The following is a 23,979-nucleotide window of genomic DNA, read 5'->3' on the forward strand; positions in this document are numbered from 1 at the left end:
AAACGCACTATCCTCTTCGGACATAAGTCATATTTTCCGTGATGATGTTTTATTTACTGGCGAAATAATGCAACAACCAAAGTCAAAGAATCGTAAGACGAAAATAGGCCTTGTACAAAGGTTACATTCCTGATATTTAAGAAGATATCAACTTTTGCACATCTGAAGCTCATTGACATTTTCCATCCACAAAGATGATGTTATTGCGGGTTGTTTGTGTTTGTCCCCGGTCCCGCTCTACTTTAAAAGAAAGGAAAGTAGAGAAAAAACAAGAAATGTGTATTTAACGCATAATTTATATACAAACTTTCATTTTTTTTTTTACACTAGACAGGCGTTCAACAGCTACCGTGGCATCTTGAAATCCAAAACTGATTTTTAATCAGGCATGAAGTGGACAAAGTAACGCCAGCTGGGGTCCTAGCGAGGTCCTTTGAATGCAAGTGGCGCGGCGTGCGGCTGAAAAAGACTTTCTTATGTGTTTGAATTGTATGTTGTTGTTTTTTTTTAAATAAACGCGGAATAATATCATATGATAATTAGATTTTCCTCGTTTAATGTGTGGTTTTATCGTTGCTCTTAAGTCATGCTTTCGTTTGGGCAGGACCATTGGTTCATTCGAAAGGTAAGCTGTTGTTTTTACTGTTTGAAGTCTGTTCAATTAAGGGCTGTTCATGAAAAAGATCAAACACAAGTATTGTTGTTCTGCTAAACAGGAAAATAAGGAATGAAATTCATCTTTCCGTTGTAGAAGGCGTCATCAAATTAGACTTTTGTACCGTGGCTTTAAAGGAAATATCCTTAATTCAAAGCATATTCACCGAATCGAGATACGTTTGTCTCAGATCTTTAAAATTGCATAAAACAACGAAATGAAAATTGCACCCAAGCACGACAGTTACAATAAAACAGTATCTAAATGACTGAAAAAGCGATCTAGTGTTACACATTTCAGCGCATGTAAAAGTCACGATGTAAGCCCAAACCAACTGAATTTCACCAGCCATAAACCAAATGAATTTTAGGGGAAAACTGCTGAAAAAAGTTGGGTTCCTTTTTAAGCTTTTAGCGAGCAGGCAAACAGTGACTAGGCAGTTAGGCTTATGTAGAAGAAAGGAAACCCAACACAAGTATTCAAAATCCTCAAAGGCTCTTGACAAAGTCAAGCCAGTGGATTCCTTTGAATGAACAGTGAAATGTTAATTTAAGACCAAGAAAAAGGAGGCCCTTCTTTACTCAAAGGGTTGCGGGGGAGTGTAGCAAGCTACCCTGCTGTGTTGTTGAACTCTGATTTCCTTCAACAAACTTCTGGATGAGATTCGTGGATCAGTTAACTACTAACTACCAAATGGGTAAAACTTGTTTCCTTATATTTGTGAACTTTATGTTCTTATGTTCAAAGGATTCACTGTTAATGACACAGCCCTAAGACACATTTGGTTTGTGATTGCACTGTGCGCTAGAAACAGTCATATGATACATTATTGAAATGATATCATGAAAATGCATCTTTACAAGGTGGAGGTGAAATCACTAAACCAAAATCTCTCATGCAAGGACATTTTTAAGGCTCTATCACTGCTGTTTAGGATTAAACTGTATATCCAGAACAAAACAGACTGGGTATTCAAACCCTGACATTGCTTTCTTCTCGAGAACGCCACACAGATGTTGAATTGAGCCAAGTTAATGTTTTTTAAGGTTAAGTTAACAGTGTTGTGTAGACAAAACTCCTTGATTAAGAACTTAACTGTGATTGCTGCTACTTTAAGTGATCTTTATTTAGATGTCTTATAAAGAAGAAGAAACCACTGTGCAAACTAAATGTCTTGAGTGCGGTCTATGTTGACGAGCCATTGGTTTTGTTTTCGGCACGTGTGCCTTTTGATAAGGGCAGATCGAAGCTTTCGGACTTGAGTGCCCAAATCTAATTTCATACAGACGTCAAGCCCAATTTTGCAGCCAGGATGAGTCATCTTGGAGATGTAAAAAATCGTCACAAAATCCGTGCTGGACAGCCACACTGCGGGGCTCTCCATCTGTTGGGTATATGTTATGAGGACCCCTGCTTTGTTTGTTTTTGCTCATTTTCTCTTTTTTGTTTTGTTTTTAGGTGATATGTTGGAGGGCAGCAGCAAGCATTGCTTGGTCAGTGCTGTTGTTACCAGTTATTACAGCACTGTTTGTGTTTTTGAGCCATCTTGATCTGTTCCATCCTGTGCAATGGATATCAGGTGTGAACATGTCCTGTGATATTTTCTTTCCCTATAGTAGCTCAGGCATTATATATATATATGGTTTTTAAAACAAAAACATTTAATAGAAGGAGCTGTCCGTAGGTAAAACTACTCTGTGGCAAAAAACACAAAAGATGAAAAGGTCCTCCACCACCTTATATCCATCCAAACCATCTTGTGTTTGTGGGAAATTCAAATGGACTTTCATTGTATCTACTGTTCGAGACTCCACACAGGGTGCCAATAGACTCCATACAATATTTCTGACATTTTTAGTTTTCAAAGATGCCAACTGGTTTATACAAATTGGGTTGCATTATAGGGGTGTCTTTGCCTGTCAGGGTTACCATCCTCATGGTTGTTTTTTTTCCGGAAATTGTCCTTTAGAAATCTATTAAACCATTCCTCTGCTACTAAATAATACTAAAGAGTAGAACAGAATGCAGATGTACCCTTTCAAACAATGTACAGATGTTTAGGTCTATAAAGGTAGAGGTCTGTATTTTCTTCTAGTACTTGGGGTGAATGTAACTAATGTATTGTGAAAAAGTTAAGTTGTAACTGTTAGGTTTTTTTCAGTATTACTTGCTGGCAAGAACTGGCAGAGATTTAAATGGTTTGTCGCACCCCTTCCTGCCTAAACACTTATTTTCAAAGAGGCTGTTGTGATTTCATGTTTATTCTTTGTTTTACATACAGTAACTCTGCAAGGGAGATGTGGAAGTATTTCCTTTGACGTGAGCTTTTCTTTTAAACGAAAGGAAACCTTCCTTGTGTTTCAGATTCACTGAGCGTCCTGGGTGGTTCCTACGTTATTTTTTCTGTGGTTCTTCTGTGCTTGGTGGTGCTGGTTGTTGGCTTTTTCGATCTGCAGTATTACACAGGTATCTCCAGTGTGTTTTAATGTCAAGTATTAAAATGCCCCGTGTGTTTTCTTGATTCCTTAAGAATCCTCACAGTGAGCTGTTTGTGCCTTGCAGTGGTGCCATCAATTCCCTGCACTAAGATAGCTCTGATTGGAAAGGTGCTTCACCCTCAGCAGTTTATCCACTCCTTGGCTCACTGTCTGATGGGGTTGCTGGTGTCTTGGTGTGCAGCAGTCATGATCGGGGGAAGATACCAAGTTTTTGCCAAGCCTTGTCATTCAGAGGAAAGGTGAGTACATGCCCCACAGTTTTGAAGATTTTTTTTTTTTTTTTCCAGCAAGCCAAGATCTAAACTCAGGGCAATGAGAAAAGTAAGAGTTTTGGCAAAAGTACAGGCTGAGTTAGCATACAACCTATTATGATGCCGCTGTTGTTGAAATGTGAAGAAGTGTCTCGTGAAGCAGATCTAATCACTGTGCCCACGTGTGTCCTGAGGGGACAAAACAATATCAATACAGGATGTGTTTTATGGGAGTTTGAAGCCAAAATGAATGTTGTTTTTTTTTTTGCAATGACTAACGATTGTTTGTCTTTCATTTTTCCTGGCAGTCATCAGATGTGCCTCAATGAGTACCATCTCTTCTTCCTGTTGGCTGGTGCTTTCATGGGGTACAGCTACAGTCTGCTCAGTGTTGTTAAAAACATGAACTATGTCTCTTTTCAGACCATACAGGTACTGGGCCTTGAAGGGCCATTTTCATATTACCCTTGCACGCGCTCATTATTTTATGACGTATTGTGAAAACATTTAATATGTCCACATTTATGGCCAAAAGGACCGTCCAGGTAGTGCTTGACTTCCCCGATCTTATTTTGGGCATTTTTGGTTTAATGGGCACCCGATACATGTACTGCTTCTGAATTGAAGACGGGTTATTTCTCACTTTAACATGCTTTTGTGCAGCTGCCAATGGGCAACTTGTCTGAGTGTTCAAGACAGTATGTGCGGCATGTGCCCAGGTGCATGCTGGGATGAATAGAATGGCTTGGGTAGCACACACATGCGCTGTCGCTGTGTCAGCGTTTTTCCAGCCACTGTCACCTTCCATCACTCATACTTTCTACATCAGTGAAAGGTCTTTATTTTCTCATATTTAAAAAAACTCTTATTTTATTTAAATATTATTGACTTATATTTAAGTTGTATAAAATCTATAGTCAAATAACGCTTAAACTGTTAAATAAAGCTCCTGTGTGAAAAGGAATTAATAAAACCATCGACCTTGACATTCAATAAACAGCCAATTGCAACCCGTATGCGTTGAATGATCAGTTAAATAACTAAATAAGGAAACATTTGCTGTGCTGTTTAAAAGGCTTACTAAGCATAAAAGGACTGATCATAGCTGAGCTGTTCAAATGGGCATTTTCCACAGCGTTTAGCACTAACAGTAGTCTATAGACATCATGTATGGATAACTATGTGTGTTTTAATTTAGGAATTCAGCCCTCTGTGTGGAAGTGAACATATCAATGCATTAACAATATTAGTCTGATTTAATACTCAATTGTAATTTTTTATAGTATTAAAATACAAGGCCTAACTTTATTTTGCTTTGTTTCAGCAATACAAGTATTTGCGCTTCAAGGGAACCTTACCAGTGGTGATTAAACACAGCGCAGTTCAGTCATTGTATTCAGTGCGGAACTACTGCATTACATATTTATTCTTGGGTAAGGAAATTCTTGAATATTTGTTTTTCTTTTAAATCACATTGTGTTGCTTCTTTATATACCCTAAGTGCATAATCATGTGACATTACAGAATGCTGTACGTATAAATATTTTGTAAACCGTAAGTGTGAATGCATAAACTCATGTTTAACCATTAACAGTAGGAGTTCCTTTAAAACTCTATGGTAGAAAAAACTACTGAGGAGATTTGGCATACATAAAATTGGACGCAAAAGAGAAAATATTGCTTTTATAGTATTTAGCCTTAATGTTTAATGTAATTTTAATGCTTGATGTTATTTCCTTAAGGCTATATCCCCAGAGCATGGATCTGTACAACCATGAACCTCAGTAGAGACAGGTTAGTAAAGTTTGTAATCCTTTCTTATTTTGACATTTTTTCAAGAAAAGTTTATGTATTTTACAATTATTCATATGTAAAACATACTTTCTTTTGCCTTGCGTTTAGGGGCCAAAAAAATGGATTGGCAACCTTTATTAACAATAACTCCTGTGTTGTTTGTTCCGTGTTAAAAAATACTTTGTTTAACTTGCTTTTTTAGCACTCTTCACGCACTGGATACACTGGCAGGGCTCCTGGACTTTTCTCTGATGTTCCATCTGTGGATAACTGGTACCTTTCTTCTGGTAATGTGGTACATCACATGGCTCCTCTTCAGAATCTATATCACGGAGGTTTGTATGATCTCGGTGCAACTTGTAAAAGTAAAAAAAAAAAAACATTTATCGCCGTTATTCAGCCTTCACTTGTGTGCGCTCGCTCATACTTCAGAGACTTGAGTTTGATCACCTTTTCTAAAATCTTCTGTTCCTCTGAAGATGTACTGGTTTCCCGTGCAAACGACGTTTTCGGAGAATGCCAGCCAGTGCCTTCCTAAAGTTTTAACTGGCCAGCAGCCCCCAGTTCTGAAGGTAAAGAGGAAATTCCTACTGGTGTTCACAGCCAAGTGAAATGTGCATGATTTTATGCGGCAATTTGAAATGAAGGGGAATTTTTCCTTTCTATTCTATGATTTATATTAAATCTGAATTACAACTCCTCTGTCCACAGAGCTTTCCTTATTCATGACTTTGTTGTTGTTGTTGTTGTTGTTTCAGTTTTTAGCGCTGCAGGACTTGGCCTTGCTGTCTCAGAATTCGCCGTCTAGAAGACAGGAGGTGTTCAGCTTAAGTCAGCCTGGTATGTAGGTTTGGAATCTGATGCCTCTTGTTTTAAGAGACCGATTTGCCCACTGTTCACTTTAGACCACCAGCTGGCTGCTCGAGTTCCTGGATCTACATTCTTCTCCCTTGTGCTTTTCAGGAGGCCACCCCCACAACTGGACCGCTATAAGCGGCGAGTGTTTAGGCTTGCTGAGCGACCTGACTCGGAGGCTGGTTGCTTACCATGAAGCTGTTGCGTCCAATGGGAGAGTGAAACAGCAGTCTGCAGGCAGCGACAAAAAGTCATCCTCCTCCTCCTCCTCCTCAAGCAGTTCAGGTAGAATGACGTCATGACAGCTCGGAACGATGTCCCCCGGATGGCGGTTTCCAGCACTCGCGGTCAGCTCCCCAGCGCGGTGATTTGTTGCGTTTCTGATTTCAGAGCCGTCCGGTTTGGGAGAACTGGCCGGGTGGCCGGTGCAGACCCCCAGAGCCGGTGCCGGGCTGAGAACGCCCGGTTCTGTGTTGGCGAGGTCCTCGCTGGGGGGTCTGAGGAGCCCGCTGACGGCACCCTTCACCCCCGATCTCGGAAGCCCGTTCGGTTCCCCGGCGATCCAGCGTTTCGCGAGAACGCTCGACCCGGCTTCCCCCTGGTACGGCTCTGTGCAGAGTCCTCACGTCATGAGGAGGGGACCCAAACTGTGGACTTCATCTACAGGTAGAGAGAGCCTTCGGAGAAGGGACACGAGCACCGATTGGCTTCGGAGGGGAAAAAAAATCTGTCAAAACCTCTACCGAACTGCGGTTCAGAATGTATAATGTCACTGCACCGATGTGCGATGTCATTGTATGATAATCGGATGCTCCAGCACAGCTCCCTAGTTCCTTGCTGCCTTTTGTGACTCCTAGAAATCGGTTCTCTCAGTGTAGCCTCCTCGGCTTCTTAAGACAAGTACAAGAGGTACTTGTCCCGATGCATTCTGACACATAATTCCCTTGGCAGCGTGATCAGAATGTGAACACGCAAAAATGGCTGTAGAAGCTCTTGGATGGGCAACAGCGCAGGGCAGTAGTGGTTTCGTAAGCGAATGGGTGGCAATATTCTGCATTCTGAAATTGATCATTGAATACTTGACATTTAGTTTTAATGGCAGCACTGTGGCCAGTGGTTTGGGTTTTTTTTTTAACTTGTAGATGGAAGGTGATGGGTTTCAGTCCCAGGTGCGGCACCGCTGTGGTGCCCCTGAGCAAAGCACGTCAGTCCAATGGCTCCAGTGAAATACCCAGCTGTGTCATTGTGCTCAAGTGTAAGCAGCTTTGGATAAAAGTGAGAGTGCAATAGATGACCAGTTAGGGGGTAGGTGTACATAAACATGTTATAATTATATAACCAGAGACTTGGGTTTTTATAAGTGCTTTTCTAACCCAAAAGCAGTGGAAATATCAGAAGGGACCCACTTCATCCTCCACCGAAGTGCCGGGCCCTCATCGATTGTGCTGTTTGATTATTATCTGGGGCACCGAATGACAACCAAAATATGAACTTTTCATACACATCGGTGCGATGTGTTAACGTGAACGGTTCTCAGCTGCAGTTTGGTATAGTTCCTCTGGGTGTTGATTTGCAGCGGCCTGCTGTTTTAACTGCTGGGTTTACAGCTTCATGTTGAGTTATTACTCTGCTAATGTTTTCTACGCGTCGTAACGTTTTGCTGTAGATGTTAGGAAGGGCTGTTTGTTATTTATATGTATTTTGTAGTGCCCTCATGCTGGTAGTTTATTTTTTTTTTACAGTTAAGTGCGGTAAAGTCTGGACTCTTGTATGAAGGGGATATATGCATGATGCCCAGCTTGCCATGTAGATCCCGTTTTTGGGAATGTCAGTTCCAGGGAGTGGCAGTCCTGGTCCCAGGGGGCTGGTGTGTTACGGGTTTTCTAGCTCTCTAGAAAAAGCACCAGCACTTGAACTGGGAGGATGTGCTATATTGGTCTGCTTTAGTAATGAGCTGCTTTAGCTTATGAACTAAGCTGAAATTAAAAGAAAAACACACTGGCACATTAGCCAGTCTCTAGAAGCACAGAGATTGTCCTCCCCTGGCCTATACCCTGTGACTGGCTGAGACCCTTTCTTTTCCCGTGGGAATCCTTTTCCCGCTCCACGAAGGGTAAGTTAGCGGGGCTTTGTCTCCTCGGGGAAAGTGGGGCGTTGGGATTGTCGAGAAGCCGCGGGAAGCTCCTTGCAGCTGTCCTCCCCCTGAGAGACCTGCGCGTGTGTTCCAGACACGCTGGCGAATGGGAGTCCTGCCGTTTCCCCAGCTCCAGAGCCAAGGGCCTCCCCAGCGGAGCACAAGCCCAGCTTCTTCTCCCTGTGGCTGCAGAACAGGCGGGAGCAGGTGGGTACCGCAGAGGGAAGCGTGGGCGCGCAGTACATGAACAGACATTTGCTCAGTCTCTTTGTGCCTCCTTCCAAAATACTAAACCTCTTAGCGGGGATTCTGACTTAGTCATGATCCCACAAATTGCACCTCCCCACCATTAGATCCTCAGCCAAGCACAGGTGCCCATTGTGTGATCCTGCAGTTAACTTAAAGTGTTAATCTCTCAGTCCTTCTCAGTTACAATATATGCGTCCTAAACCTCCCCTTTCAGACCCTCATAACACACAGACCTCCGGTTCCGTGGTCTGTACTGTCTGCTCTGCATTTGCAATTTTGTCAAATTGGAAAATCTGAAAAATGAGAGATGACAAAGCCGAGGAACATGTTACGCTACTGGTGCATTTATTTGTTTTTGTGTGTGTGTTTTTTAAATGTTTGCTATTTGTTTGACGTGTTTTCTTTTTAAACAAGGCAGCGAAAAATATACAATTAAGCCAGTGCTGTTTTTGTTTGGATGCACAAAAAGGGAGGCTTTTTTCCCTCCGCCTTTTCCATTTATTTTTAATTGTCTCATTCAGGTTAAAACTTTCTTGGCTAAGCGGGTGCTGGTAATGTATTTATTTAATAAGGTAAGGAGAAATGCATGCTTTAATGGGGGATAAATGTCCTGCATGCTGCTGTGTCCTTACCTGCAGGCTGGGTTCTGAGCTCTAATTCTTGGCCGTTTAAGTACTGCTCACGGGATCTGCCAAAGACATAACAGCTGTTGAACAGCATGGAGTCCATTTTCGTGCTGCAGTGAATATTGGATCCTACTGCTCTGTTTCAATTAAAAGCTCATTTCATTTTGCTGTTTAGTAGGACAGTTAACACCACAGCACAGGAGTAAAAACTATACCCTGTTTTCATTAGAACTGGAGCGTTCACTTGTCTAAAGGCAGATGGTTGTGCGAGCAGTAATTAACGGTTCGAATGGATTTTTACCAGATGCTTTATACAAAGTGATTTTTGTATAAAACCTCATGTGTGTTATAGATTTAGCATTAAGTTTGATGGAGTTGAATTTCTGTGTTTATTTAAAGTTTGGAGCTGAAAGGATTTATCCCAGGTATTTGTTGTAACTAATCCTGAAGCTGTCTAACACGATGCATAAAATCAACCATTGCGATTAACATTATGCTGCTCAACACAGTGGTGTCGCTTGTTATGTGATTCTCCTGTAGTTCACCCGCTCTCCCACAGCATGGTTTCTGGGTGTCTTAACTCCGTCTAGTGTTGCTTCATCATGCCTGTCATGTGTCCGCGTTCATGTCCGTCTCCTGCACGGTGAACAGGACGGTTTCTTTTTTTTCAAATTTGTGTTCTGGCTTCCCCCCACCCCACCCCACCCCCGCAGCCGGAAAGGTTGGTGCCGACCTGCTGCTCGTTTTCGGTTTCCCTGGGAGAACGAGAGGCTGTGCGCCCACTCCTCCGGCACGCCCCCCCTGTTGGGCCCGCTGGCCGTTGGCACATGGACCAGCTGCGAGCCCCACGGTGCCACACAGGCCAGCGAGCACCGACTGCTGCGTGAGACGCCAAGCACAGCCTATCACTGGTTGTTCAACTTGGGAGCCCCCCCGAATCTCCCCTCATTTTCACTGAAATCATTTTATGGTCGTACTATAAAGAGCGCAAGCCAAATATTTTGGAGCTTTCAACATTCAGACAAGCTGTCTTCCAATCCCACAACTATATATTCCATTTCCTTAGATCACATGGAGGTTTCAGTCCTTCTCATTAGAACTGTTTTAAGCACAATTCTGTTTTCTTTACAGCTTCCAGAAGCCTCTAGTCAAGCCCTGTTTGCTGACAGTCAAGCTCACATCTGGGCCCTTGAAGGTTTGAAGCAAAGGGTTTTGTTTATTGTTGCAGGAAACAGCAGGGGGCAATTCAGTATTCCTGAGTTTAAATGTGTTAATTTTTATTTATTTGTGTTTAGAAATAGATTTATCAGTTCTTGATCCACATTCTACATGAATGGCATCTATTATCTTTTTTTTTTAAGCAAAGTTGTGCCCCGTGTTTCCCTTGGAATTTTGGAACAAGCCGATTGTTTTTAGAAGTTTGTTATATATGAGCTATGTGGAGTGACCAAAGTGTGGTGTTGCGCAGTTGGTGTCTATATGCGCGCGGCCACACTCTTAAGATCGATCTTTCAAGCCACACGATTCACAGGTCTTCCACTTTGTCGGACAAAGTCTAAAAATTGAGAACGTCCTCAGATCACGCTGCCCCGTGTTTCAACGTCGGCTGTTTCTTGCCGGGGCAATGCGACTGTGCACAGCAAGGCAAACTCAGATTAAAGATGGAAACAAGTTATATTTACAATGTAAATAATGTGCTTTGACCTGTAATACATATGTGTGTGTGAGGAGTGGAGTGCGGTGCTTCAGAATTTTTATATTTATGTAAACGTGCCATAGAACAGAAAAGGCTGAGAAACACAGATTTGAACAAATATGGATCAAGGTATTATTCAATCCAAAAAACTACTTCAAATTGCATGCGCCAAGCTGAGTTGTTAGTAGAACATATATCATCTCTACCGTAGCTTTTCTTTCGCCAAAAGATGATTGACTTGCTCAGTACTGTTACTCCTTAGAGATGCAGAAGAATGTTTAGAATCTCACTTGTTTTCTCCTTCTTTTACAGGACTGTCTAATTTAGTTGCTGCTTCTTACACAGAGGACAGGTTTGGGGTTGTACAGACTACATTTCCCAACATCCTCAGTACGATGCTGACCTTGCTGGAGGTTAGTCAATGAACGGGGCAGAGGAATTCAAAAAGGATGCTTGGATGTTAAGGGGCAAATGTGGTCAAAATAGTGAAGAATTCTGTCAAACGAAAATTGTGTTCCATTATTCTTTTGTCTGCACACATGTCAATAGTAAGCTTGAAAGGGTTTTTAAATCGGAAATAATTTATGCTAGCTGCACTGTAGAATAAGGTGATGTGCAATACCTTATATTTATTCCCTTAAAGTGGCATTTCTCTGTCTGTTTGACTCATTTTCATTCCAGTATAAATCTGAAGTATTGCCGAGATGTAATTATCTTAAGAGGACCGTAGTTCTCCGTTATAAGATTGTTAAAATCGCCGAAATATTTTTTCCGAAATGGTTTCACGTTCTGCTTCAGGTTCAGATTAGGTCTGTGCTGTTCCAGCTCCCAGAGTGTTTCAGATCCTGATAAATGTCATGATCGGTTGATAAATTACAGAGCAGGCTCGCAGGCTATATTAATGGCTGCCTTCAACACCTTTTGCCTCACGTAGTCAAAGATGTAATGTGCGCATGAAGCGCTTTCTGCTATCAAGGTCGGTTACTCGTCCTAACTTAGCGGAATCAAGGAAGTTTAAAGTCTGGTGCTCGTTTTTACTCTTGTGTAGGCGGTAGACAAGCACTTCAAGTTGCCCCATGCCTCCAGCAAGCCGGTTCAATCTTCAGGGAGCCTGGAGGACACTACATACAAGACCCTGAGGTTTGCCCTGCGGGCCTCTCTGAAAACCGCCATCTACAGGATAACGGTCACCTTCGGAGAGCATTTGAAGTAAGAGATTTCAGGTTTACATACAGAGTGTCATCGAGCATTTGAAGGTCTTCATCCTGTGAGAATGCCCATCGTGTATACCCAGAACGGTCTTGTATCTTCGCCCGTCAAAAAGCTGTGTGCAGGGGGGCGCCAAGGCTGTGGTCGGCATCAAGCTGTTCCGGGTCTTTTGGCTTAAAGTACAACGCATCAGAAACTTCAGATGTTGAGGGATGTTGGTTCCTTGTCTCAAAACGGTTTACCAGTTAGTTATTGATTGAGGGACCCCAATTGGAAGTTTATATATCGGTAGTGCACTCCCCAGTAGGTCAAATGGGTCTCTTTGGACCTCGGGTATATGAAGCACTGATCTGGGTAAGTCATGGTGTGATGCACCACTCCGGGACTGGAGGCGTGTGTCCCTGGTTCATATTATTTTTCTTTTCGTGACCTTTGTCATTCATCTGATTTCATTCCTCTCGACAGCGCTGTTGAGGTGTCTGCGGAGCACCGAAAGAGACTTCAGCAGTTCATGGAGTACAAGGAGTGACGATCTTCGCCCAGTCCCTCTCTGTTAATCCTGCAGACACTTATTTATAAAACCTCTATTCTTCTTGTTACTGTATTTCTGTTTTGTGTTCATTCGGCTGATGGATGTCCGAGGCGATCTAGACTGCTATTGTGGTAACGGACTAAGAACACTGATGGAAAAAAGGTGTTAAGGCTTCTTTTTTATTTTTATTTCTCAGAATCTTCATTTTATACTTTACCTTTGCTTTCTGAGACCTTCTTTTTCTCACGCACAGCACTGATTGGGGGTTGGTGCAGCCTAGAAGCTTCAAGACTGTGATAGCTAATGATGATATTGGGGAAGCTTGGGTTTAGCAGAAAAAGAGTGTTCTGGCCCTGAATCATAGTATGAACACTTTAAAAGAAAATGGAACGAAGAAAAGTCCAAGTTCGTGTTCTAGAATATGGAAGAGTTAAGGTTTCTACTCTGTTAATGTTAAATCGTGAGTGGTGTGCCTTTTACCTCATCACAGTGGCCAGAGATGCTTGTGTATATCTTTTCAAAGAGAAATATGTGATCATATGTTTAAAACGTGTTGCTGCTGAACTCCAACTTTGCCTTTGTGTAAATGGGCTAATACGAAACTGAAAACTAGTTTTAACTGGTTTCAGCTCTTAACCGCATTAGTCTTGACCACCAAAGAGACTGACTTTTAGGTGCACGTTTTGTAAAACAAGATTTACGAAAAGTAAAACAAAAATTGTATTTATTCTGTAATGGCACTGCAGAATAGAGAAGCTCCTTGTTCATATGCAGAATGAATATGGATTATATAATTGTGCTCATGTTTAGCTGAAGTAAAAAGAAAGTTAAGAATAATAGATTTGTACAAAATGTTTTTGAGTAAAATGCTGATTTAAAAACTTTGTAAGATCTTCAAATTGTACACTCAGGTACAGTAAAATATTTTTTCTATTAAAATTGTGCATTTGCAACACTTCAAGAGAAATTTATTTTGATCTAGTCTATTTTTTAGGAACCTCAGTTGGGTTGCACTTGAATTGGGTTAAAAAAGAAAAATCAAATTCTGTAATGTGCAAACTTAAATCGTGACCATTGTTAAATTTTAAGTATGTGTGCTTATTTTTGCTTATATTTAAAATTACACAAAATTCTTTATTCCATTTAAAACTTGATTGAATCCTGCTACCCGAAAGAGACATTGATGGTTAATTCTCTTACAGCAATTTAATAAAGGGGGTCTCAGTTTTCAAAAACAGATTGATCGGCACTTTAAAGTCCTAAGAATCCCCAAAAACAGTGGTGAACGTTTGTCTCCCCTTGATTTTGGTTCCGATGCCTGTAATCTTACATTTCATCCCCTCACCCTCCCCTAACCGAAAAAAGAGAGATTGTTCCCGATTTTAATATTTTGCAAGACTGAGTTGATGTCCGTAGTAGCGGCGAGAGACGTTTGGCAGCCTGTATCGGAGCAGTGTGGCTGTTGTAAGTGAGCCTTGTGTGATCAGATGTGAATGAAGAAATGCCCGAGTTTCTTTTCCACAACCGAAAAGAAAAATGCTGTGTCAGATCATTTTTGTTCAGTTTCACGCTGTAGGAGTGTCACCATGATGCAAGTGGCTTTTGCTTTCTGGGATCTGGTAAATGTTTGCCGATGCAGCAGGCATCTTTTGTGCTCTGCGTTCGTTTACTGGGGCTTCCATTATTCTGTTCCAGCTGGATACCTTCAAGTTTTTTTTTGCTTAAATCATAAATGTACGTTGCAGCTTTTCTTAATGCTTGGCTGGTTGAAAGAGGAGTTTGAGGAGGGAGCCTGTTGTTTTTTTTTGCGGGACGGCACGGCAGCCATCGTGAATTGCGCTGCTGAATCCCTTGGGAGTGATTTAGTTTTTCATAGCCATCTCACGCTGCAGGTTCCCACTGGCAGCCCACTGAAGCTCAGCAGGTGTGAGCCTGGCCAGTACCTGGATGGGAGACTCCTGGGAAAGCTGAGGCTGCTGCTGGAAGAGGTGTTAGTGGGGCCAGCAGGGGGCGCTCACCCTGCAGTCTGTGTGGGTCCTAATGCCCCAGTATAGCGACGGGGACACTAGACTGTAAACAGGCGCCGTCCTTCGGATGAGATGTAAAATGAGGTCCTGACTCTCTGTGGTCATTAAAAATCCCAGGACATTTCTCGAAAAGAGTAGGGGTGTTACGCCAGCGTCCTGGCCAAATTTCCTATTGGCCCTTACCAATCATGGCCTCCTAATAATCCCCATCTATGAATTGGCTTCATCACTCTGCTCTCCTCCCCACTGCGAGTTGGTGTGTGGGGAGAGTACTGGTGCACTATGGCTGCCATCGCATCATCCAGGTGGGGGCTGCACATTGGTGCTGGTGGAGGGGATCCCTATTACCTGTAAAGCGCTTTGAGTGGAGTGTCCAGAAAAGAGCTATATTAGTGTAAGTGATTAATAATAATTATTATTATTAGTTTTTACCCGCTGGTGGTTTGAAATGAAACTTCCACTGTAGTCCTCAAGGACAGCTGGTCCTTCCTTAATTTACCCAATGAAGGCGCTGTATGTATCATACTCGCATAGTGTCCAAGTGAATACAAATCAATGCTTTAAGGGTGACCTCTATGAGGCTCGCTGGACTTGAAACGGCCGGGCCCTGCGGTGATCACACCAACTTCATTGAATGAATAGGCGGTGGATGGATTCCCTTTCCGAACAGCAGAGGGCGGTGTAGCGTGCGAAATCGTGGTCCTTAGTCTCTCAGCCTTGCAAATTTGAGAAAGCCACGCTTGTCGCACAGTTTACCAATGCGTGAGTAAATAGTTTGTCTATAAAGTTCCGGATTATACCGAGTGATAATCTGTAACTGTAAAAATAGCAGGCCTGCCACAAGAGAAGAATATACTGTACCGTATATTTGATGTCTTTTAACCCATAATGGAATTTGGGTTAGTGGCACACTCTAAATCTAATAAAATCTCAAACCATTTTTTCCAATCCCAACAAAAGGTTGTTTCAAATACTATAGCATTTTAGTACTCTTCTTATTACGACGCATACCCCAAAATATTCGCAGCGTAAATCAAACACTTAATCACTCTTTATCATTTAAACTAGCGCTGTACTTTTAAACTCTTGTGACAAGATACCTTTACAGTATATGAGTCGTTGTCTTGTCCGCTTCATTGTCACGGGGGAGGCTTAGAAATATTGTGAAGACATTAAAATCCCGAAATCATATTTTTAAATCAATTTAATTCGATATTGCAGAGTGTTTCCACTCATATTAACGAGTATTAACTCGTATATTAACTAACCGCCTGAGTTTATTCCTCTTGTTTTTTATTTCGTTTGTAACCGCTTTAACAAATTTTAACAAAGACTTGACCACCAAAAACAGGCGTTCTTCTGTCAAACCAACGTAAACCATGCACAGCAGATACAGCGGCAGTCTGGGTTCAGTGAGATTTTCCGGGGTGACAAGAGAGGCGAGTATTCCTGTTTGCGAGAAAGCGCCTTTAGTTTAATAGTAAAGCTTAAATAACACTGGACATTCACCCCTGTATTTGACCTGTGCGTTTATTGCAATAGAAGATAATTAATTCGAGAAGCGCACCTGACTTTCAATTTCAGAAACCTCTGCATGATTTTAGATAAGAAAAGGGGAAGATAAATAGATCCGATTTTAGTTCATCTCGTTTTCACCTTTACTGGCTGCTTGGTGAGGATGAAATGTATCCGGATGTTATACGTTCTAGTTTAAGAAAAAAACCTTTCAGATTTGGAAGATCTATAGCTTCCAGGTTAAGCGTTGTGTCTCCCCTTGAACAGTGGCTTTTAATGTGATGAACTCTATATTAAAAGATAGACACCTCTCCGGAATTCCCCATCAATTTCCCAGTGACTTGCTTTAGTAGTTGTAATTGGTTTTATTTCAGGTTCAGGTTCTTTTAACTATTTTCCATTTCATTCTACTTGGGCTAAAAAAAAATGTTTTTAATGATCGTCTTGCAATATGCCACCTTCTTTTAAAGTTATATGCTCAGGTTTAGTTTTTAATTTATATGCAATGTAATTTTTCAAGTGATATAGGTGTAAAGTCTATCGCTACTCCCTATACTTTGTATCGATAACGGTGAATGCACCTTGGGTTTAAGACGGCAGCCAGGCATTTTTAAAATCGACATTTGTGCTCACGGTTATACAAATCTCTCAGGTGGTTAATTCACAGCGGGGACCCTGGGAGATTATAGGTTTCCTTTTAAATTCCCAAATGAAGACCCGTGCACCTCCGTGCAAAGTTTGCGCCGTCTGTCACTGCCTCTCGGGAGTGCAGAGCATGATCTGTAAGGGCTTTGACAGTCGTCCTGCGCTCAATCTCCGGCGGGTCGCTCGTTTGCTCAAGCCCCGCCGTGTCCCCGCCTGCGCTCCCGTGTCATTGGCGCGGGTGGGTTAACCCCCCTGTCCAGGCGGCGAGCCCGTTGGCCGGCCCAGCTGTCGCTCACGGCGGACACGCGTGCTGTGGTTGCAAAGCTGATGTTCCCCAAACACTCGGAGAAAGATTGCTGTTGAGGCTGGGGAAGATGCTAGTTACGGGTGGTAAACACGCATGATTTACGCACGCTTCTTGATGGACCACGAAAAAACTCCTCCGGCCAGCTTGTCGTCTTCATTGCCTTCCGCTGCTTTATTCGGGTGTTTTACAAGGTAGGTTAACTTTCACAAAGCTTTAGGAAAACTGCTGTGTTTATGGACATGCTCGCTAATTATCACGTGATTGAGTACATGTAATCTGTATTTTATATGTAATTTTGCAGTTTCTGCATTTACACAGGACCTCAACCGCGAATTAAATACCGAGTTGCAGGAGAGAACAGAAGTAGTTATTTTTAGCCAAATTTATGCGTTTGCTTCCAATAATCAAAGATGCTTGAACATTATTTAACTCGTGATGTTATCTTAGAATTTAGTTATTTCCGTGGATAGGTTCCGTCATTTGTTTTTTTAATTTTCCTTTTTAAAAATCTAAATGCAGGTAAAGGTACTGTCCGGAAGGACAACAGCAAGAAGACGTAAGGATGTATTCTGGTAAATCCGAAATTCAGATGCAGAAATCCACTGCGCTCTTTGGAATGGTCAATAATCATCAAAACCCCATAGCCACGGAGTTTTCCGGAATGACCTTTGCGCTGTACAGCAGTAAATCACAACGATGTGCGAAAAACGCCGGGAATGACAGCAGGGATGCCGAGCTCAGGAGAAGTCCTCCCGACAGCGCCGGTCAGTTGCCAGACCGGAGCCCTTCGACACTTTCGGCCGGAGCCGAGCGGTTTGCTCTGTTTGACAAGCAGCCTGGACACCCGGCGCTGAAGCCTCAGCGCTTCCCCCGAGAGCCGACTCCAGGTGAGATCGCTTCGACCAAAAAAAAAAATCTACATTTCACAACCACCTTTTCTTAAAAAAGCTGCCAAATTCCGAAACGGACTTGAGCTTCTGGCTCATTTCTTTTGCGCGTGGTTCTGCTCTGCTCCGAGTTTGTCGCTGAGCTCAAAGCTTTGACCTCGAGGTACATAATGTGGAATGGTCTAGGATTTTTAAAAACCTTTGCTTGCTGTGCTGGATATGTATTGATTGAATTAAGCGAGCTTAATTAAACGGTGTATTGTGGTTTTACGTTTTTATCCTTTAAAAAAAAATATTTGCAAACTGAAACTCTTTGGGGGAAAAAAAACATCTGATATCAACTAACATTAAAGGCCACGGTTTTCCCTTGATAATGAGTTCAGATTCATTTTGGACATATCATGTTATGATTAAAACCTTAAAGCTTTCTGTTATTTGGTACTCTTGCACAATCTCTTTAGACCTTAGCTGATTTTGATGTTCTCTAGCCTGATATAAGAGGAAAGAGCACTGTTTTGCATTCAGGGACAATTGCCTATACTAAAAAAACCCCATGATGGTTACAAAAGAGAAGAGGAGGACATCTGGCCCATTAGGGGGTCAGTAGTTAATTGATCCTAGGATCTTATCCAGCTGTTTGAAACAAGCCAGTGTATCGGCTTCAACTACGTGTCTGGGTAGCTTGTCCCAGACTCCCACAACCCTCTGTGTAAAGAAGCGTCCCCCTTTTTTCAAACCTAAAAGCACTTTCCTGTGGCGTCCGCTTGTGTGCTCTGGTTCCCAGTATTTTAGTGGCATTTTAGGAGAGCTTACCTGGGGCCATAAGAATTCATTCACCCCTTGTAGTTATTGCTGTAGCAGAAGGAATCAACAGGGAAGCGCTGTGGACTTTATTGAATAGATTCTTCTCCACAGGTCATCAGAAAAAAAAAAGAAAACTCGCAAGAACGCGCAGTGTTGTGTGGGGCAAATTTTCCACCGATCGACTGTATTTTCACTGAGCGTGGATGCCAGTTAATGTCAATTTGAAACTGTTCAGCTGAACGGAACAGAGCTCTGGCTTCGCTGTCTTGGTTGCGTCGTTCACATACCCACGTTTACTATATGTTCCTGCTCTTCCATCGCTAGGAGTAAAACAAACAAACAATCACTTAGAGAAGCCGCTTTTGGCAGCTCCAGCTTAGAGAAATGATTTCGATCATTATTGTTAATAATGCGTATGAGACCAGTGGTAAACCTACTGCAGCGAAGCCTGCCGCTAGACTGGCGGACTCGCCTGTGCCTGTCTCCCTCTGCTGTCCCGACTTGTACTTTCTGACACGAACAAGCGGTGAAATCGCATGCGGGCTGAAGAGGAAGGCTCTTGATCCTGAACCCCCTCCCCAGCCCTGGGATCTGCAAATCATTTTAATCTCTGCGTATTTTAAATCTTTTCATCTGCTTGATTTTTTCCATACAATTGTCAATAATCTGATAACCCAAAGACTGTATAGTACATGTATAACACTATAAATCTCATTACAACACGTTTAGATCATCTGTTATATGTAATGCGTGCATCCATGAATTTGGATGTACATGTAGTAAACATTATAATTTTGCTGTCTTCTGTACTGATAAATTAAACACTCACAGTGCCGTGCAATCTTACTGTAGTTTTATGCAAAAGGCTAAATCGGTCTTATTTGTAAAACCTTTCAAGTGATTTAGATATTAGAATCCAGAAGCTTTGGCTTTTTCACGTAAAAGCAACAAAAAAAAAACTACCCCTTGGAGTTTATTTCCCTTTAAATGGGTATTTGTTGTGTCTGTAAAAACCACCAGGGTTTACCGTCTAAAAACATGTGTCATATTTTCTGAAGCCATGGGAATGCTATGTAAAAATGAGTCTGGAAGCAAGTCTAAACACTAAAAACAGTGTTAACATCACTCTTATATAGGACTTCCTACATATTGGGTCCTAATAAGGGTTCACAATATTAGGTTTGACGCTGCTTTAGTACTTGTGCGAGTATTGAAATAGTTTTAGAGAATGAAGTAGTTTTAGATAATGCACTTTACTCTTTCTTTAATATCCATACCGTACTAGTTTTCACTGTTCATTTAATTGCTATTTGAATTCAAGGAGACTCTTGTGTTGTGTTGTTCCCCGGTCTTCAGAAAGCTGTTAAGCTGAACCTGGGTATGTTAGCAGAGCCTTTCTGTCTAAGTAATGAGATCTGCCAGGGGTGTTCTTTCTGTAAGGTTGTGTGCACTGTATTTAAGAATCTCTCAGAGTGGCACCATTAACTGTTGTTCAATATAGAGAGTTTGTGAAATATTTCAAATTTGCCTCATATGGCTAACATACAGGTATGTGTGCTGCATTAGTATGTGAATTAATCACTACTGAGCCATAGTCTTTTAAAAACCCCTTTTAAAATAGCAGTAGTTAAGTAGCTAGAGGTTGAGGGCAGTAATTACCCCCACATTGTAAATCATAATTACATAAAACAGGATTTCATATTAGTAATTACAAGAGCGTTTTGTTCAATGCAACTTTTTTTGCGGCTTTTGGATTTTGATTTTTTTTTCTTCAAGGAAAATATAAGCCATATGTGTCTTTCTTGTGTGTTTTGGAATACCTTATTTAATGTTTAACGTTTTAATTGCACCTACACCATTCCCATACTTCTAAACCAGAGCATGCAATTTGTTTGTTTATTGTTTTATGTATTTAGACCGAAATCATCTGAAAGGTATAATCTTGAGTGTATTTCTTTAGCAATCAAGTTTCTTTTCAAACATTTTTATGTAGTTAAATATCTTACGGTCACAGTACATGTGCATTGATGGTTTTTTCATTTAGTTAACCTATTTTATCGGTAGTTTTTATGGACAAAGGAGATATCGAAAAATGACTAATCTGGTTATGGAAATTATAGTGCTACTTCAGCTTTGAAGGACCTTGCACAAAGGAATAAACTGTAGCCCTGTGCCTTTTTCCTATAGGACAAACAGACTGGAAGTATTTTGGCTCCAGAGCTACCTTTGTTTTTCTAATTACAGCATCTCTACCAGGGATTATGAGAAGGACGGCATTATGGAATCTGACACATGCAATTTCTTTTCTTCGCAAATGAAAGGGAATGTCAAAAAATGGTAGAACAATAAAATTTGAGCCTGAAAGTCTCATCCTTATGAATACGTTAATCTTACTGCTTGTTAATTTTGATGTTACTCTTGGTAATAACCAGAATAATAAGAAAATTCATTTAAGCAATCTGTTGATTTGATTTCATGCTGTTATACAGATATACTGCATGTTAAATCCCTTTTCTTCAGAATATTCTCTTCAGAAGGTTAAGACAGAAACACAGCACACGCAGGTCGGAGCTAAATGCTGGATGTGTTCGAGCATTGCTTGCCAGTAATTTCAGAAGTTTAATAGTATTTTGGGCTTGCAGAAGATAGCTCAATTCCTCCAGTGAAAACCACAAAGTATGCTCAGTTCATCTTTGTGCTTAAATCTCTGCATTCCAGCTTCCAGATGTTGGGCTTTCTCATTTCGATTCAATGCAAGGTTAGTGTACTGACTGGCATGCTGATTAACATTTTGATTTGGTTAACCTAAACCCTTACAATACTAAGTACATGGAAATAACGTATTCAGTCCCAGAGCCCTTTGTTACAGAAAAGCCTGGAGGCGCATCTGCAGAAGAATTGTACAGCGAGTTATTGAAACATGTATGGCATAATCTAATCAAAGCCAAATGTATATGGAAAAAGTCAATTTTCTCATAGTAGTTTAACACAAGGCTTAGATTCAAGTCTCGGGAGATTTTATTTTTGTATACACATTTGATTTGTAAATCAAACCTTAATTTTTTAATTATATACTCTAGTATGCAGAAGGACGTTAGATGTTGTTTCACAGCAAATTACTCAGTGCATAAAAGGCTCTGTGGTCTCTCATGTGTGTGTCCTAAATATTTTTGTAATTTTTTTTCTTGGCTGAAGCTTCTCTGTTGTGTTATCATATAATACATTAAGAACTTGTCAAAGTTATCATCAGCATAAATTTCCATAGCTGTCAGGGATTAAATCTAAGACTGCTTTTTGTGCCTGATTGAATGCAATTCCATTTTAATTTTATCTCCTTTAGTCTTCATACAAAATAATACATCTACTCGTAGTACTATTTAGATAAATCTTCAGTGACGTTTTAATGTGTCTCCTTCTTTACTTCCATCAACAATTTGAAGCAGTTTTCGTAAGTGTTTGTTTGCATAATTAGTTGATGTTTGTTTACTAGATAAACTATGCAAAAACTGGAGCAGGTAGTCTCACTGCACCCTGCACATACAATGTAGAATTTTTAAAAACATTCAAACAAGATTATGTGTCAAAGCAAAATGACGTGAATACACGAATAAGCATCTGCATGTTTTTTTTTCTTCCTTTCAGCACAGATCTCCAGGTGTTATTAAAATATGTCAGCATCCCTCTGCTTGTTTTTTTAGATTTTTTTCTGTGTTTAATGTATGTCTCGCATGTCTTTTCCACTCTATAGAAGTCAAAATTGCACTTTTTTTTGCATACGTTAGCTGTCTCTGCAGAAAGGGTTCCTTTAAATCCCAGCTAGCTGGTTTCTTTCTGGCTTCTCATCCTGATCAGACCGTCTGCCCTGAAACCGCTGTCGCTGAAATCATGCGCATAAACATTAAGACACGCCAATAATGCCTGAAAGATTTTTTTTTATTTTATCACCTGCATATATTCTCATTTTGAAGATGAGATGGGGACAGGATTTAGTGTAACGTTCTAGCCAGAAGGTGCTTAACTCTCAGTCCTGTCACCCATTTTAAAAGATGCCTTCTGTACACAGTGCTTTCTACCGAACATTGAGAGGCAGATTGCATTGGCTGGTTGCACTACTGTCAGAAACCTTGGTGTTTAAGAACATCACTGTGGCTCCTGTGACTCCGGACTTTGAGTTTCAAATAATGACATATCCCCGAGTTGTCTAATAAAATCAGGACATATAAGAAATATAATATAAAGTCATGTGTATTGCTAGGGTTCATTAATTCCTTGGCAGAAAACCTCAGGTTCCTCCACTGCAGTCCGCAGCTTCAAAAGCTTGATAGCTGGATGGAGTCTTTAAGTTTTAGGCTGCAATGTGTTTTATTTGGAACTTGAGTGGAAAAAAAACTGTACTATTAAAGGCATTGCGCGCTGAGCTTCATACTTAATCATATTTTTTCTAACACATTTCATTAGAACTTCATGTATTACTTTTATGGATGAGTCAGGCTTTCCTTGTGTGGGTTCTTTTATACTCTTTCCTGCTTCTATGAAGTCGTACCAGTGCAGTTTGCGCAACCTGATATTGATTCGGTCTTGACTTTCTTCAGGAGAGATCCACTGTAGGCTCAGTTAGCAGCCAGGGCATAAAAGCCCACCTTGTCTTTTCTTTCCCCCCTTGTTATAGAAATTGGACTTCTGGAACGTTATACCTCACATTATATTGTCTCACAACCAGCAGCTTGTCATCCAATATTAAATGCTGTCAAGTTACCTGGACTGCAGTAACTGTGTTCTTACATTGCAATTGAAACAAATATATAACACTGAAATGAGCTAATGAAAAGGTGGGACACATCATTATGAAAACATAATCTGGGTGAGAAGTTAACTTATTCTAGATGCCTATTACAGTACATACATGAAAATGCCTAATAGCCCCAGAAACAGGGCTGTCTATTTTTGGTTGCAGTGGACTACAGTGGGGGGTGTGTGCAGGTTTTCTGATTCTTTATAAAAGAGCAGCACCTGAAGAGATAGGAGAAGCTGTTAAATTGGTCCAGTGAAGCCTTTAACTCTGTAACTAAGATTTCAGACCTGAGTTGGAATGAAACCCTGTAGAGACACTGTCTCTCCAGAAACCAGACCGGCAATTGAGAAATAGGTCAGTACTGTGGGACAAGACTTCACACAGTCCGGATGAATTTGTCTGGAAACAAGAATTAGTGGGCATTTTGGAAATCCACATCTGCAAGGATATTTATACACTGGAGCAATAAGGGAGACTGACACTCATTAAAATAAATTGTGCTG

At 41.1% G+C, this 23,979-nt stretch overlaps 2 protein-coding genes across 4 annotated transcripts in view; both read left to right on the forward strand.

Moving 5' to 3' along the window:
• The first annotated feature begins 96 nt into the window (after positions 1-96).
• On the forward strand, positions 97-13,454 carry ndc1 (NDC1 transmembrane nucleoporin). Of its 2 annotated transcripts, XM_015355398.2 has the most exons (18): positions 98-625; positions 2,114-2,234; positions 3,020-3,121; positions 3,218-3,392; positions 3,713-3,836; positions 4,729-4,837; positions 5,147-5,198; positions 5,401-5,533; positions 5,678-5,770; positions 5,957-6,038; positions 6,162-6,338; positions 6,444-6,719; positions 8,282-8,394; positions 8,958-9,008; positions 10,194-10,257; positions 11,071-11,171; positions 11,807-11,967; positions 12,433-13,454. In XM_015355398.2, the coding sequence occupies exons 1-18, from the start codon at positions 587-589 to the stop codon at positions 12,494-12,496; spliced, it is 2,037 nt and encodes a 678-aa protein (XP_015210884.2). In that variant the 5' UTR covers positions 98-586; the 3' UTR covers positions 12,497-13,454. The 2 variants fall into 2 exon arrangements, with proteins under 2 accessions (XP_015210885.2, XP_015210884.2); XM_015355399.2 differs by lacking the exon at positions 8,958-9,008 and having other exon boundaries at positions 97-625.
• Positions 13,455-17,029: 3,575 nt separating this feature from the next.
• Positions 17,030-23,979, forward strand: part of LOC102693097 (zinc finger protein GLIS1) — a 95,652-nt gene continuing 88,702 nt past the window's right edge. For both annotated transcript variants that reach the window (XM_006634744.3, XM_015355230.2), the window contains exons 1-2: positions 17,030-17,184; positions 17,513-17,880. In XM_006634744.3, coding sequence (XP_006634807.3) covers positions 17,556-17,880 — 325 coding nt within the window. In that variant the 5' untranslated portion in view covers positions 17,030-17,184; positions 17,513-17,555. The remainder of the gene's footprint in view (positions 17,185-17,512; positions 17,881-23,979) is intronic.

Source organism: Lepisosteus oculatus, chromosome 9 (genome assembly GCF_040954835.1).
Source record: "Lepisosteus oculatus isolate fLepOcu1 chromosome 9, fLepOcu1.hap2, whole genome shotgun sequence".
Taxonomy (NCBI): domain Eukaryota; kingdom Metazoa; phylum Chordata; class Actinopteri; order Semionotiformes; family Lepisosteidae; genus Lepisosteus; species Lepisosteus oculatus.